Source organism: Cuculus canorus, chromosome 1, assembly GCF_017976375.1.
Source record: "Cuculus canorus isolate bCucCan1 chromosome 1, bCucCan1.pri, whole genome shotgun sequence".
In the NCBI taxonomy this organism is placed as follows: Eukaryota; Metazoa; Chordata; class Aves; order Cuculiformes; family Cuculidae; genus Cuculus; species Cuculus canorus.
In genome coordinates, this window is record NC_071401.1 from 72,012,586 (window position 1) to 72,025,570 (window position 12,985).

The window sequence follows — 12,985 nt, forward strand, 5'->3', positions numbered from 1 at the left end:
AACAGAAGATTGGGAATGAGGATTGTAAACACACTCGAGTGACTTGAAGCTGAGGTGTCAAAAAACACATAGATCATATTAATTGTCATTTAGTTTTGTGTGTTCAATAAGTAGAACCTCTCTATTTAGATAACACGTGCCTATGATGGACTCAGAGACACTGTATTGAACATCCTTGAGGTTCCTGCCTTGCTATAGGAGAGATCAAAGCACAGTGGAAAACTATACCTACGTGAATCCCTGATACACAGGCAAAACCAGCAAACTTGAGAACACTCTTTAGGAAAGACTGAGTTCTGCGGTGCCTGTGTCTCAGCTTGCTTGCCCCTGCTTGGGTGCCGCTTCAGAGATCTCCCAGTTGACAAGGTAACAAATAAATTTACTCTTTGCATTTCATTTGTGGTTTTGTGGTTGTTCCTGCTTCCTGCCTTTGTCAGCTCACGTGCAGGCCATCTGATGTAGCTGGGCATACTTAGGGATTTAAAAATGATAGCGAGGCACGTTGTTTCCATACTGGCATTATTGCAACTCTTAACAGTAGTCACATCCCTGAGATCCGTACTTGTTGCTTTTAAGGAAGGTTGCATGTGTAAAAATAGTGTCATCTGCTGTTTCTCACTGGCAGACACATTAGTTTTACTAAGTCTGCTTTGTTAGTAGATAATTTCTTACTTTCAGATGTTGTGAAAAAAAATTATTATTTTTTGTGTTGGATTTTTTTGTAGTAAGCCATTTATACAAATGAAAATTCACCACCAGGATAGTAACGTGGAGGTAAAGTGACACCTTTGGCCTGTGCTATGAAACAAGTCCTGATAGGGTTTTCAGAGAAAGTAAGCCATTGCAATTTCATCATCATGACTGCATTTGTAGCTTAAAAGAAGCTTAGACTTTAAGCCTCACTAACAATTTACTTGGAAACAGAAACACACTGTGTGGCTTTGCATCAGTCTCATGTGGGTTATCTGCAGTCGTCCTCCCCTTCATCTCACTGCTGGTAGTAATCCTTTTAGATGATTACATCTGGTATCCTCAACAGACAGATGTAATCATAATTGAGAGAGTACTTCAAGTGGGTTTAATTAACTGTTTGGTCATTTTATTACTAGGACCTCTTGTGACTTATAACTTTGCCTTAAGTGAAGTGAACTTATGGCCTGTTAGGACACAATAGTCTATGCTGTTACATGCAAGCATTGGCTATTTGGTCAAAACTACAAGAATCAAGTATTGAGCATTTTTTTTCTGCTCATGAATCTCTAATGCAGCTGTACTAAATGTCACTGTAATATCTGATTACCAATCTGTGGCTGAGGCGTTTGAGAAAAGTTGTCTGTCAGCGGGTGAGCAGCAGCTAGCTCTTCCTAGATACGTTTTGTTTAGCTCAAGAGAAATGTATACTTCCGTGTGGGGAGCATTTGCATCAGCGTGGCTGATGGTCTGGATGTGAATAGCTATTATGAAATCAGTCATCCTAAGAATGGGAAATCTTTGTGCTTGGGCAAAATTGCAGTAATTTATTTCTGAGTCGCAAGCAGGCAGAGTTGCATAATTGGCATTTGGCAGAGAAATATTTTTATTTTCCTAACCCCTCTCTAATCTTTCAGCTAACGACATTTGGTTTTTAGCTAGTGATATTTATCTATGTGCAAATTATTTATCTGTTTTAATTGGAGGAGAGGTAAAGCTATTGAAAGCAAGCGGTTGACCTGGTTATCCATATGGATGTGGACTCTGAGGTTTTTTGAACTTCCTTTTCCTGAAGGAAGGTCTTTGGAATGGATCTGAGGAGCTGAAAAAGCTCTGGTGAGTTCAGTAAAAGTTGGTCTAGATTTGAGAAAATTAATGACGTCTGCAGATGCACACTTAATGTGTACAGATCTCAGTTCCTAAACAGAAACTGAGTTCATGTGCTATCTTTGAGGTGGCATCAGCAGGAGGAGATGTCCATAATGAATGTAGCTGTGTTCTTGAAACCTGTTGTCCATGCTTTTCCTTCAGAAAAAAACATGTCTTGTTAAACACACACTGCACAGATTCCATAGTCACTCTGGCAGAGGAGCCATTTGTGATCCCCAGCCTCTGCAGCACAAAGTAAACAAAGAACATTGGTGTCCAACCTGTGCTAAACAATGAAGCGTGGTGCACTAGCAAGGCAGTAACACTGTAGTTACAGGCTATGTTGGCCAGGGTGAGGTTGTTCAGGTGTTTCTACGGTTTGGTGCTCACTTCAAGTTTTGTATGTTCAGACCTGTGGTGTTAGGCCATGTAACTGATATTGTTTCTAAGCTGTGTACAGACGGGGAAAGGGCTGATAACTGTGACATCTGTTCTCGACAGAGAGTTGTAGCACCTGCCCTGAAAAAGCAAGATGGCATGCATTTGCAAGCTGGAACAATAAAGAGTAGGCCAGAGAGGTTTTGGGAAAGTAATCCAAGGTTTTCATTTTTTTGATTAAAGGTTATGAGTTGTTTTATGTGAGGTTGCAATCCATTCCACTTCTGATACTTGGCAGTTATTTCATTGTTTCTTCCCAAGGACTTTCTGCACACCCCTGGTTAGTTTTGCAAAGGGGAGGAAGACCATGGAAGCTAGGTAGAAAATGTAGAACATTTTGTCATCCTTCGGCACACTGCTCTCTCAAAACATGCCAAAGCACAAGTAGGAAACCACTACCTACTATCGCTGGCATCTACAAAACAGTCATTGCCTTCTAAGCCAGTATGTGCAGAGACACCTGCAAAATACAGAAAAGGAAAGTGAGTTAGACTCTCATAGCTTCCCTTTGGACTGGCTGCTTCTGCACTTAGGGGTGCCGTGTACCTCACAGCCAGCCCCAGGGTCAAACTGGCCCAGGTACATCAAAACACATTTCAACTCCCCCCTGGCTATACCTCTGTTTCTTTTATCCTATCCATGAGCATGGCTTGCAAACCAGGGCATGGAAACGCAAGCATAGGTTTTCTACGCCTGGGTGGAAATTATTCAGGGCACGGACTGTGTGGGATGCTTTCTTCTCCTTCAGCCCCTTATGGGAACTCTAGTCTCAGATTATTTCCTCAGCAGCTTTTGCCTACTCTGTAGTAGTTAAGTCAGTCTTTTTCCTTGCACATGTAGGGCCTGGGGCCCTGGGCATGTGACCCAGTGCTGAACAAGTCTCTGTTTCAGCACGGGGAACGTAAGTGTTGTGCATACACTTGAGTGAAAAGTGAGTGAAATTAGGACTGTGGGAGATGCCAGGCTTGGTCAGGAGTATGCCACAACCACTTTGAGCTGAGATAATATTTCTTCACCTGTGGATGTTCACATTTCACTTGAAGTGCGTTGTCAAATTTCCTCTGGGTCTACATCATTGTGCTGCCAGATACGTGTAAGGATTTCTATTCTTGGGAATTCTTCCAGCATTAAAAAACCAGTCCAATGGAGTAGAGCTGCTTTTGAACAAGCCTCAAATAAGACTCTCCTTTGGTTTATGAACTCTGGCGCATCTCTGAACCTGAGTTCAGGTTCTTGATGTTGTTTGGTAGTCATTTCTGTTTTGCTTGTTACAAGCTTCCAAATGCTTCTGAAGTACCAGCTTGTTAACTGACTGCTGAGGTGACAATACAAGGTTTAATCTGCAATGCTTCTTTAGCCCAGTCCTTGATGATGGAAAAGCCAAAGAAACAGCTGAACCTGGTAGAAAGACCCACTGAAGCCAAATAACTTAGCTAGCACGTTTTGTAATCAACGTGTTTCTGAGAAGCAATAAGATTAAGTGGATCAGCTGGTGTGCTGTGTGCCTGGTGGAAAGAAGCTTATTTAAATGAAGAGGACAAGAGAATCTGTGCCTTAGCCCAGAAAGGAGATGGGTTCAACAGAAGACCTTGACTATCCTCAAATCATCTTGCAATACAGCAGCGGATTTTTAGTCTCAAAGGTAAGAACTGTAACTCATTCTTGGAAAGTTGTCTAAGAATAGGCAGATAGAAATATTGAAGGATTTCAGTTTAGGTCCTGAATGTAAGTCTTTGGAATAAAATTCATCCCATAAGGAAGCATTTCATCTGCATATCTAGGCAGGAAGAAAATTTGAAAAGAAAAAGCATTTGAAAGCCGCTTGACCCCTCAGGATAGACTTAGGGTTAATTGAGTCCTCTCTGACCTTTGGGGGCTTGGATGAGCAGACCTGCTCTCTGCATGACGCTTTATAAATAACACAGGTGTTTATGGCTGAGGGCTTGCTGTCTGTCTCAAACATGGAAGCTGCCTTCAGTGGTGGCATTTCTTCCCACTTTTCATTTTTGGAGTTTGAGAAACAGAGGACTGACTTCAACTGCCTTTTCCTCATTCTGTTAAATCATGCAAAGAAGAAGATTTTTCAAGTAGCTTCTCAAAGATTTTCCTTTTTTCTCCATTCATTTGCTGTACATATTATGCAGAAAGTCTAACTTGAAAACTTCTGTATATTGATTCTTTTCAGGGCAAAGATGGAGTCTGTATAATGATTTTTCCAAACAGCATTTTACTAGGGCACAAAGGTAGAACTAGTAGTTCCACTTTTCTTAATGTTTTCTGATGTTGTCTGCCTTTGTGTGAGTGTATAACATATAGTCATAAAATTATAATACTCAGTGCAGTGGAGGTTTTTTTCCTCATTTAGTATTTAGTTACCTTTCCTATTGTCCTTGCTGCACCTCTAGCCAACAAGGTAATGGAAGGAAAATACTGCTGCTTCTGAAGGCCCCTGGAAGGTAGAGCTGACAGTAAAGAGAGGAGAAATGCATAATGAAAAATCTTTTTTCTTGTTGAGAAAGAGGAGTGCCTAATGCTTCCCAAATTAACAGTAGTATTCTGGTTTGGAGAAAAGAAAATCAGCTTTAGTTAAACCATATTCTTACTGAGTGTAAAAGGAGCTTCAGTCAGTTGGTTGATGCCTTTGTCACTGTTTAGGGGTGTTTGTGTGGCCAGAGAAATAGGCTAATACTGGTGAGCATGACTGTGTAGAGCTAAAGAAGGATGTATTTCTTCCATAAGTTTATGTATGTCTGTCTGAAGGCTGAGGGTTCTTCCTGGAGATGGTACACAACTTCCTTCTTTATTAGAAGACAGGACAATTCTGCTGGCCTGAATGAGACACTGCTTTGGACTGAGAGGAACCTCCCTGACTTGTGAAGAACACTCTAATCATGCACATCAGTCCCTGCAAACAGTGATATCCTCTCATTGCAAGCCATAGCAGATTTTCCAGAGTTCCCTGGAGCATACATTAGTTCCTTAGTTAAAGAACAAAAACAGCAACAGAAAAAAAACAGAAAAACCCACCAGCACACAGTCTTGCCTTTGTGGTCTCCAGGCAAAAAGCAAGAGAGACTGTGAGAACATGCTCTGAAACTATAGAAGAGGCAGGAACGTTCACGTGCAAAACCTAGTCTTTAAATGAGACCTTTGCAAGCCATGAACATTGGAAAATGAAAAGAAATGAAAAAAAGGTGCATTATAAGTGTTGACTTCAGTTTAATTGTTGGACTGCTTTATACGAAACTTGATTTTACATGGAAAAAATATTATGTGTAGCTTTCTCCAGTTGCTTTAGAAATGCAGTCGGCTTTGGTGATTTCACCTGATCCTTCTCTCCCACCTTTCCTTACCCTCAGGTTATGTTCACTGCCTGTGAGCTGGGGGTGTTTGATCTTTTGCTGGAGTCAGGAGAGCCTCTATCTTCAGATGCCATTGCTGCATGCTTGGGTACCAGCACCACGGGAATGGAAAGACTGCTGGATGCCTGTGTGGGATTGAAGCTCTTGGCAGTAGAGCTGACACAAGGAGGAGGTAATAAAGGCAAAAGAAGGGCAAGAAACTAAAAGACTTAAACCTCTGATGGTTTTCAAAAAGAGATTCAGTGTGTGTGAGAAGTTAATATCTAGTGTTAGTCCAGTTACTGTCACTGGAAGGGGGAGAGAATTGCTTGGGAACACCATGTCCTTTCCAGCTGAAAAAGAGGCAACAAATGTTGGCATGATTAAAGGTGTAAAATAAAACTCAGGTTAAGGACTGTATATCTCTAAACTTCTTTATGTATGAGTCTTACATAACCTTGGAGAAGATATTCAGAGTCTTTGCAGAGCTGATCTCAAGAAAACTGATGTATGGGCATGTTTTTAAACCTTAAAACAAAATTCCAGGATGGATGTACAACAGCATGATTTAAAAACATGTTTTGGCTTTCTTTGGGGGTTTACTACTGTATTAAGTATTTTGTTATGTTGCTGATCTCAAATGAGAGGTAATGTAAGTTTGCCCTTGCATCAGAGATGTCAAGTCCATGTGGTCATAAGGGATCTGTGGCCATCAGATAGCTGGTCAGAACTGGGCAGAGTCTTAGAAGTTATGCTCTGGCTTGTGTTGCCTTGCTCTATACGAGGGCTTACCATAGCTGCCTAATGAGTTTAGGGAGAGCAAGATGTATCTTTCATATTTCCTTTGTATACCAGTCCCATGGATGAGAGATGCCACTGCATAGGCATTGAAGGAAAGGGGAGAGGTTGCTGAGTCCTTTAGGCATTAATCTATCTGCAGAAGATCCTGCTCTAATTAAATGAAAGAGGATAGGTGTGGTTGTCATGAATATTTTGGGAACGTGTCTCCCACTTGCTGACCTTGTTGATCAGAAAAAAACAAGTTCTGAAGCAAGCCCTTTCTGAAGCAAGGGCTTCTCATTTAAATAGAGCACACAAAAAACCCTTTGTCTGACAGCAGAAATCTATAGTTAAATGATGACACTCATAAGATGTTCTTCTTGCTCTTTTTGAAAGAAATATTTGGTGCTTGATTAAGTGTAGGTAATGTTTACTCTCATTGAATGGGGCAACACGCATTTCAGCAGCCCTCACCCACTGCTTATTGCAGTGGAATGTTTGATTGTAGAAGCAAAGTGATTGTGTCTTTGGTCATATACACATCTTCCAGTGATGAATACCATGGTGTTAGATAGGCTTGCCCAGGTGGTATATCATATATGTTAGTAAATATTTTTGTTTCACCCTTTAGCCCTCTACAGAAACACAGAAATTTCCAACATCTACCTTACAAAATCAAGTCCCAAGTCTCAGTATCATATTATTATGTATTACTCCAATACAGTGTACTTGTGCTGGCACTACCTGGCTGATGCTGTGAGGTAAGGAAGAACACTGTGTGCTGTCTGTTACAGACTGTTCTGTGGCAACTGTGTGGCTGCTCTCAGAGCGGTGTGTTTCTGGGGAAAAGCACAATAAGATGCTGTCTGGTTCTCAGAACGAAAATCCAACAGATCATTTCAGCTGTTAACAGAGCAAATATTTTTTCTTGTTTTTTCTTTTTTTCCGTTTGTATGTGTTCTTGTATTTCTTTTCCTTCTGATGGCAGAGATGATCTAGGAATCAGATTTCTGTGTGTTTGACCTTCAGGAAAGCACTTGATCTTTACAGGGGCTCTTATTTAGGAGGCATCAACAAAGTAAATGATGAGTAGTGGGGGATGATGTGATTGAGAGCATCACTGCAGAGAAGGACTTGGGGGTGCTGGTTGATGAGAAACTCGACATGAGCCTGCAATGTGCGCTCGCAGCCCAGAAGGCCAACTGTATCCTGGGCTGCATCAAAAGAAGCGTGGCCAGCAGGGCGAGGGAGGGGATTCTGCCCCTGTATTCCTCTCTTGTGAGACCTCATCTGGAATACTGTGTCCAGTTCTGGAATCCTCAATGTAAGAAGAATATGGAGCTGTTGGAATGGGTCCAGAGGAGGGCTACAGAGATGATCGGAGGGCTGGAGTACCTTCCCTGCAAGGACAGGCTGAGACAGCTGGGGTTGTTCAGCCTGGAGAAGAGAAGGCTCAGAGGAGATCTTATAGCGACTTCCCAGTACCTGGAGGGGGCCTACAGGAAAGCTGGGAAGGGACTGTTCATAAAGACCAGGGGGAACGGGTACAAACTTGGACATTAGGAAGAATTTCTTCACTATGAGAGTGGTGAGGCACTGGCACAGGTTGCCCAGGGGTGTTGTGGATGCCCCGTCCCTGGAGGTGTCAAGGCCAGGCTGGATGGGGCCTTGGGCAGCCTGATCTAGTGGGATGTCCCTGCCCATGGCAGGCGGGTTGGAACTAGATGATCTTTCAGGTCTCTTCCAACCCTAACTATTCTGTTGTTCTAGTGTTGTCTAGGGATATTTCTGTTTCAAAGCTGTATAGTAGTTATTTAATATGGGTCTGGAATCTCACTTGTTCCAGTCCATGCAACTGGTGATTAAACATGGTGTATGCAATGGTGATGGTTGCACCAGTCTCACATCTTTGCCTGACGTGTTCCCATAAAACATAGAATGGTTTGGGTTGGAATGGGACCTTAAAGATGACCTAGTTCCATCCTTCCTGCTGTGAGCAGGGATATTGTGCCCTGGATCCAGATGCTGATAGCCCCATCCAAACTGACCTTAAAAAGAACCAATCAGTCTTTTGAAAGGTTGAGAAATACATCAGCATGTTTTGGAGTGGCGAGTCGGGGTGCCTGTGCAGCCATTACAGGCTGGAATATGTTCTATACAGAGTTGAGCACCTTTCACAGTGATAAAAGAAAAAAGGTAAAAGAAAAAGAAATCATGTGCTTTTTGTTGGATGCTATTTTAGAGAAGGAAGAAACCAATATGAAAGAGCTTTTGGCATTTCATCTGAAGACCCTTTTGGAGCAATGTACAGGTAATCATTACTATATAGAAAACTTCTTACTGTACATAAAATTAATGTTTTTGATAATGACTCAGAATCTCAGTCATCAAAACTATCATGCCATACTTTCCTTTCTCAGCAGTATCTATTATTGGGATACTGTCTGATATTTTGAATACAAGTATATACTTCCTATTCTGAAAAAAAACTTATCACAGGTCTCTGGCACGGAGGCATTTGTAGTTGAAGGGAAGGAAAGAAAATCCCTTGGAAACCTGAGAATTAGTAGAGTAATACAGTCTTGGACTTTGCTAGTATTAATTCCCTATTTAAATGCATGAATGGATAACTGTACCTTATGCTATAGTACAACTCACTGTAGGTTTATATGCAAAGACAGTATATTCGTATCAATGTCAATAAAAACAAAGATTAGTGTTTAAGCTTAAACTTGTAATAACAGTTATATGATAGGAATTACCAAGAATATAGTAAGTTACCTTTTCTACATGCTGTGTCTGTTTCCTTTACTAGGTCAGAAGGAGAAATGCTGAAATTTATGGCTGGCCAGAACTCAGTATGGAGTATATGTGGCAGAGATGTTCTCGCTGCATTTGACCTTTCCGTTTTCAAGCAGATTTATGACCTGGGAGGTGAGCGTCAGTAGATCTTCTTTAACAAGCCTCTGAACTGTCTTCTTTTACAAGGTTTGAAAAGAATAGTAACTCATAAGTTACATGATGAGCAAGGTAATGGGAAATGAGATGTATTTCAGCACTAAAGGGCACGTTTTACTGATTTGTTTGGGTTAAAAGGAGAAATGTGAGAGTGGTGAGAGCGTTGGGAAGCTGAATGTTTTTCTCTATGGAGTCTCATTGGTTTGAGTAGTTGTTTGTGGCAGGTTTGATGTTTTTTCTTGTCTTGCTTGATACATTCTTCCAGTGCCAGATTCTTTCCCTTCTCCCCATCAGTCAGTGTCATTGAGATGTTGTCTGCAGACTATTACCCTGCAGCATCCCACTGTCCTGGCACTGCTGAGAGCTGTCAGGATTCATTGGAGCAGCCAGGCTTCCTCTTGGTCTCCATCACTGCTTCCCCAGCACCTTATTTACTGGCTCTGTTTTTCATTTCCCACCTTCAAACATCCACAGCTGAGTCTGGCTGAGGGGGTGCATAAGAACTGGAAGGGCTGGAGCTGACCCCATGGACGTGGGTGTTAGGAGTCCTGGAGCTTCCTGCAGAGCAGATAGAGACAATGGCCTCTCCTGTCTCTCCTCTTCCCTTTCAGTAATACATAGGGAGCAAATGTACTTTGCTGGCTGCCATGACACTGGGTGCACCACTGCCTGCGTTGCTTCTTGAGGGTATTGCTGAACAGGTTGATTTTATGTCACCACTGACTACCTTTTCCTCTCCCCAAAGGAGGTGGAGGAGCTTTAGCTCAGGAGTGTGTTTCTTTGTACCCAAATTCCACGGTCACAATTTATGACTTGCCGAAAGTTGTGCAGGTAGCCAAGGAGCAATTTGTTCCCCCTGAGGAGCATCGAATTACTTTCCATGAAGGTAGGTGTGGACAGTGGTGTAGTGTTGTAGCAGGTGTTGCTCCTGTTGCCTCTTGTCTCTGTCTCTGTTCTGCTCCTTTGCCTCCTGTTCTACTGTATTGGAGGCTCAGGTCACCAGCTGCCTCTTACATAGGTTATTCAGCCAAGAGGTCTGTACTCCTGAACACAATTATTTGATTACTTAGAACAAGGGTATTTAAAAAAAAAATAAGAAAAAAGTAGTCCTGTGGTTTTGAAAAACTACCATGCTGCGCTATAAATCTTCCAAACACTCCCTTTTCTTCTGTGCAGACCTTCTGGTAGATATGTGAGATGCCAGGCCTGCTCTGACCAAGGGATTTTCCTTCTCTGGTCATGATTCTTAGACTTTTCAGTCCTGAGGTATTTCCAGCTTTGAATGTAGGTGAGCTAGCCCATGAGCTAGCTATTCGTCTTGCCCAGCCTGCAGGTCTTGCATGGTCTTTGTACCATCTATGATGAAAATGAATTTAGGGAGATTTAATTCGTGATGTTTTCAAAAGCCTTCAAAGTGTTGGAAAGACTTAATATTGCTTGAAGGTCTGAGAGAGGTGAGAAGACTTTCAGGAAGAAAGACAGCATATAAAATCAAAGATGGAGAAATGCAGGAAACATTACAGGTATTCACTATATTAAGTGTTGAACAAAAGGCACTACAATGAAGTTTGTGATAGGAGATGAGGGATGTGTATTTTTTCTTAATGTATTTACAATGTAGCTCTGTGGTTACTGAAGATTCATGAAAATTTGCTCAGATAAGTGACTTTTTTTTCATTTTTTCCATGACAGTTTTCCACAGAAAACATGATAAATTATCTCTTCTTTTAAATGCTTTATGAATCTGAATTCATATCATTGAAAAAAAAAAACGTAGATTCAAATGCTTTCCCATGCGTCAATGGCTGTTTTAGATGAGCTACTGCTTTTAAACATTTCAGACCTTCTTGAGACTGAACAGGAACAAAATTCCCTTTGCAGTGCCACAGACAACTTTTAGCTGGTAGCTATGTTGCTGTTTGATGTGGGTGATGGGCATGGCAAGCCTGGAGTCTTTATAACTGGACAGAACTCGAAATATTTGCTTAAATCAGCCCTCTGTGTTTTGGGGGTTTTGTGTAATACATGTATTCTGGCTTTACAGGAGATTTCTTTAATGATTCAATTCCAGAAGCTGAACTCTATATTTTATCCAAAATACTGCATGACTGGGATGATGACAAGTGCAAGCAACTGCTGTCAAAAGTCTACGCAGCTTGCAAACCTGGTAGGTGTGAGCTCTTGAAGAGCAGCAAGACTCTTGCCTATCAGTAACACATAGCACATCAGTCTCCAAGCGCTATTTAGGTAGCAGAGTTTCAGTGCACAGGTTTCTTGGTTTGGTGTTTTGCTTTCCTAAGCTAGCTATGTGCAGCTAAGCCAAATAGTCTAAGCTCTTGTTATCTGTCTTCCAGTTTTAGCCTCTTTCTACACAGGGACCCCCCTCTCAACATATTTAGGTATAAAGGCCAGGGATTTCGGGAAGTGGTTACACAGACAGGTGTATATGTCGTAGTAAAAATCAGATTAACTGTCACATTGAAACTAGGAGCATTGAAAATACTGCCTACGGAACTGGAGTCTCAGCAAAATTATTAAGTCCTGTTCCTGCAGACTTTGACTGGAGGAGACAGGAATTTTCATTCCAGCTGTAGCATCCTCTTCAGCCCTGGCCCATCGGTACCTAGCCAAGCAGAGCTTCACTCCAACACTTTTGCTCTTTTGTTGTCTTCTGTGATGCTGAAATAGGACTAAATGTAGAGACTGCTTCTTCCTGAAACTAGAGGTTAGGATCTAATAACTCAGCTGAGAAATGTCTTGCTTTCTCAGAGCTCAATGTGTACTTTACTTCTCTTTATTCAACCAGGTGGTGGAGTGCTGTTGGTTGAATCACTTCTGAATGAAGATAAAAGTGGGCCTTTAGAAACCCAGCTGTATTCAATGAATATGCTGGTCCAGACAGAAGGAAAAGAGCGAACAGCAGAAGAGTACAGCAGACTCCTTGAGGCAGCTGGCTTTGGAGATATTCGAGTCAAGAGGACTGGAAAACTCTATGATGCTGTTTTAGGAAGGAAATAAAAGTACCTCTTTTACTTATCTAACATGCTAGGATAAATGAAGAAATGTGATATTCTCTTTTTAGAAGACAAGTGTGAACTTAGATTTTAGATAAGATAGCCCACTTTTTTTGTAAGCTGGTACATTTTCAGGAGAATCACGAATGATAGACATCAAGCATGAATAGATTGTGAGCCTGGCAGCCTGACTAGGGTTTGCCTTTGACTCTGGAAGGGAGAGAAAGAAATCGGCACCTGTTCTACTAGAAATAAACCAAAAGAAATGTGCAGTGTGTCTGCTTCAGATTTTTGCATTCTTCCTAATTTTAACACTGTAACTGACAAAAGCGTAACTAAATTTGTACTTGGATTCCTGCAAAATAAATCTGATCATTGTACTGAGTTCTGTTACCTGAATTTTTATTTCTGAGGAATTGATGTAATATAAACAGACCAAATTATGTCTCTTTGTGATTAGTCTTGTCAGAGTTCTATGAGAAATCCTGTCTGAACCTTGGGCAGTTCAGCATGAAAAAGGACCTTTTTTGTTGCCTCTAGATTTTGATTTGAGTTAGAAAAAATTTTGTAGTGGGATGACTGGTTGAAGCCTTGGGATGCTCTTTACAGGGCAAG

At 41.5% G+C, this 12,985-nt stretch overlaps 1 protein-coding gene across 2 annotated transcripts; it reads left to right on the forward strand.

Annotated features, from left to right (window-relative positions):
* The first annotated feature begins 8 nt into the window (after positions 1-8).
* Positions 9-12,733, forward strand: ASMT (acetylserotonin O-methyltransferase). 2 transcript variants are annotated; one of them, XM_054071649.1, is made up of 8 exons: positions 9-3,919; positions 5,637-5,811; positions 7,030-7,159; positions 8,641-8,709; positions 9,214-9,332; positions 10,102-10,242; positions 11,401-11,523; positions 12,163-12,733. In XM_054071649.1, exons 1-8 carry the CDS (start codon positions 3,848-3,850, stop codon positions 12,372-12,374), a joined length of 1,041 nt encoding a protein of 346 aa, XP_053927624.1. In that variant the 5' UTR covers positions 9-3,847; the 3' UTR covers positions 12,375-12,733. The 2 variants fall into 2 exon arrangements, with proteins under 2 accessions (XP_053927624.1, XP_053927632.1); XM_054071657.1 differs by having other exon boundaries at positions 11,428-11,523.
* The last annotated feature ends 252 nt before the right edge of the window (positions 12,734-12,985 follow it).

What these genes read in the sequence shown, in the direction of transcription:
- ASMT (XM_054071649.1), top strand. Translation starts at nt 3,848, where the DNA reads ATGGGTTCAACAGAAGACCTTGACTATCCTCAAATCATCTTGCAATAC. An exon ending in AGAGCTGACACAAGGAGGAG is followed by an intron (nt 5,812 to 7,029) that starts GTAATAAAGGCA and finishes TTCACCCTTTAG; the next exon opens with CCCTCTACAGAAACACAGAA. An exon ending in CCTTTTGGAGCAATGTACAG is followed by an intron (nt 8,710 to 9,213) that starts GTAATCATTACT and finishes TTCCTTTACTAG; the next exon opens with GTCAGAAGGAGAAATGCTGA.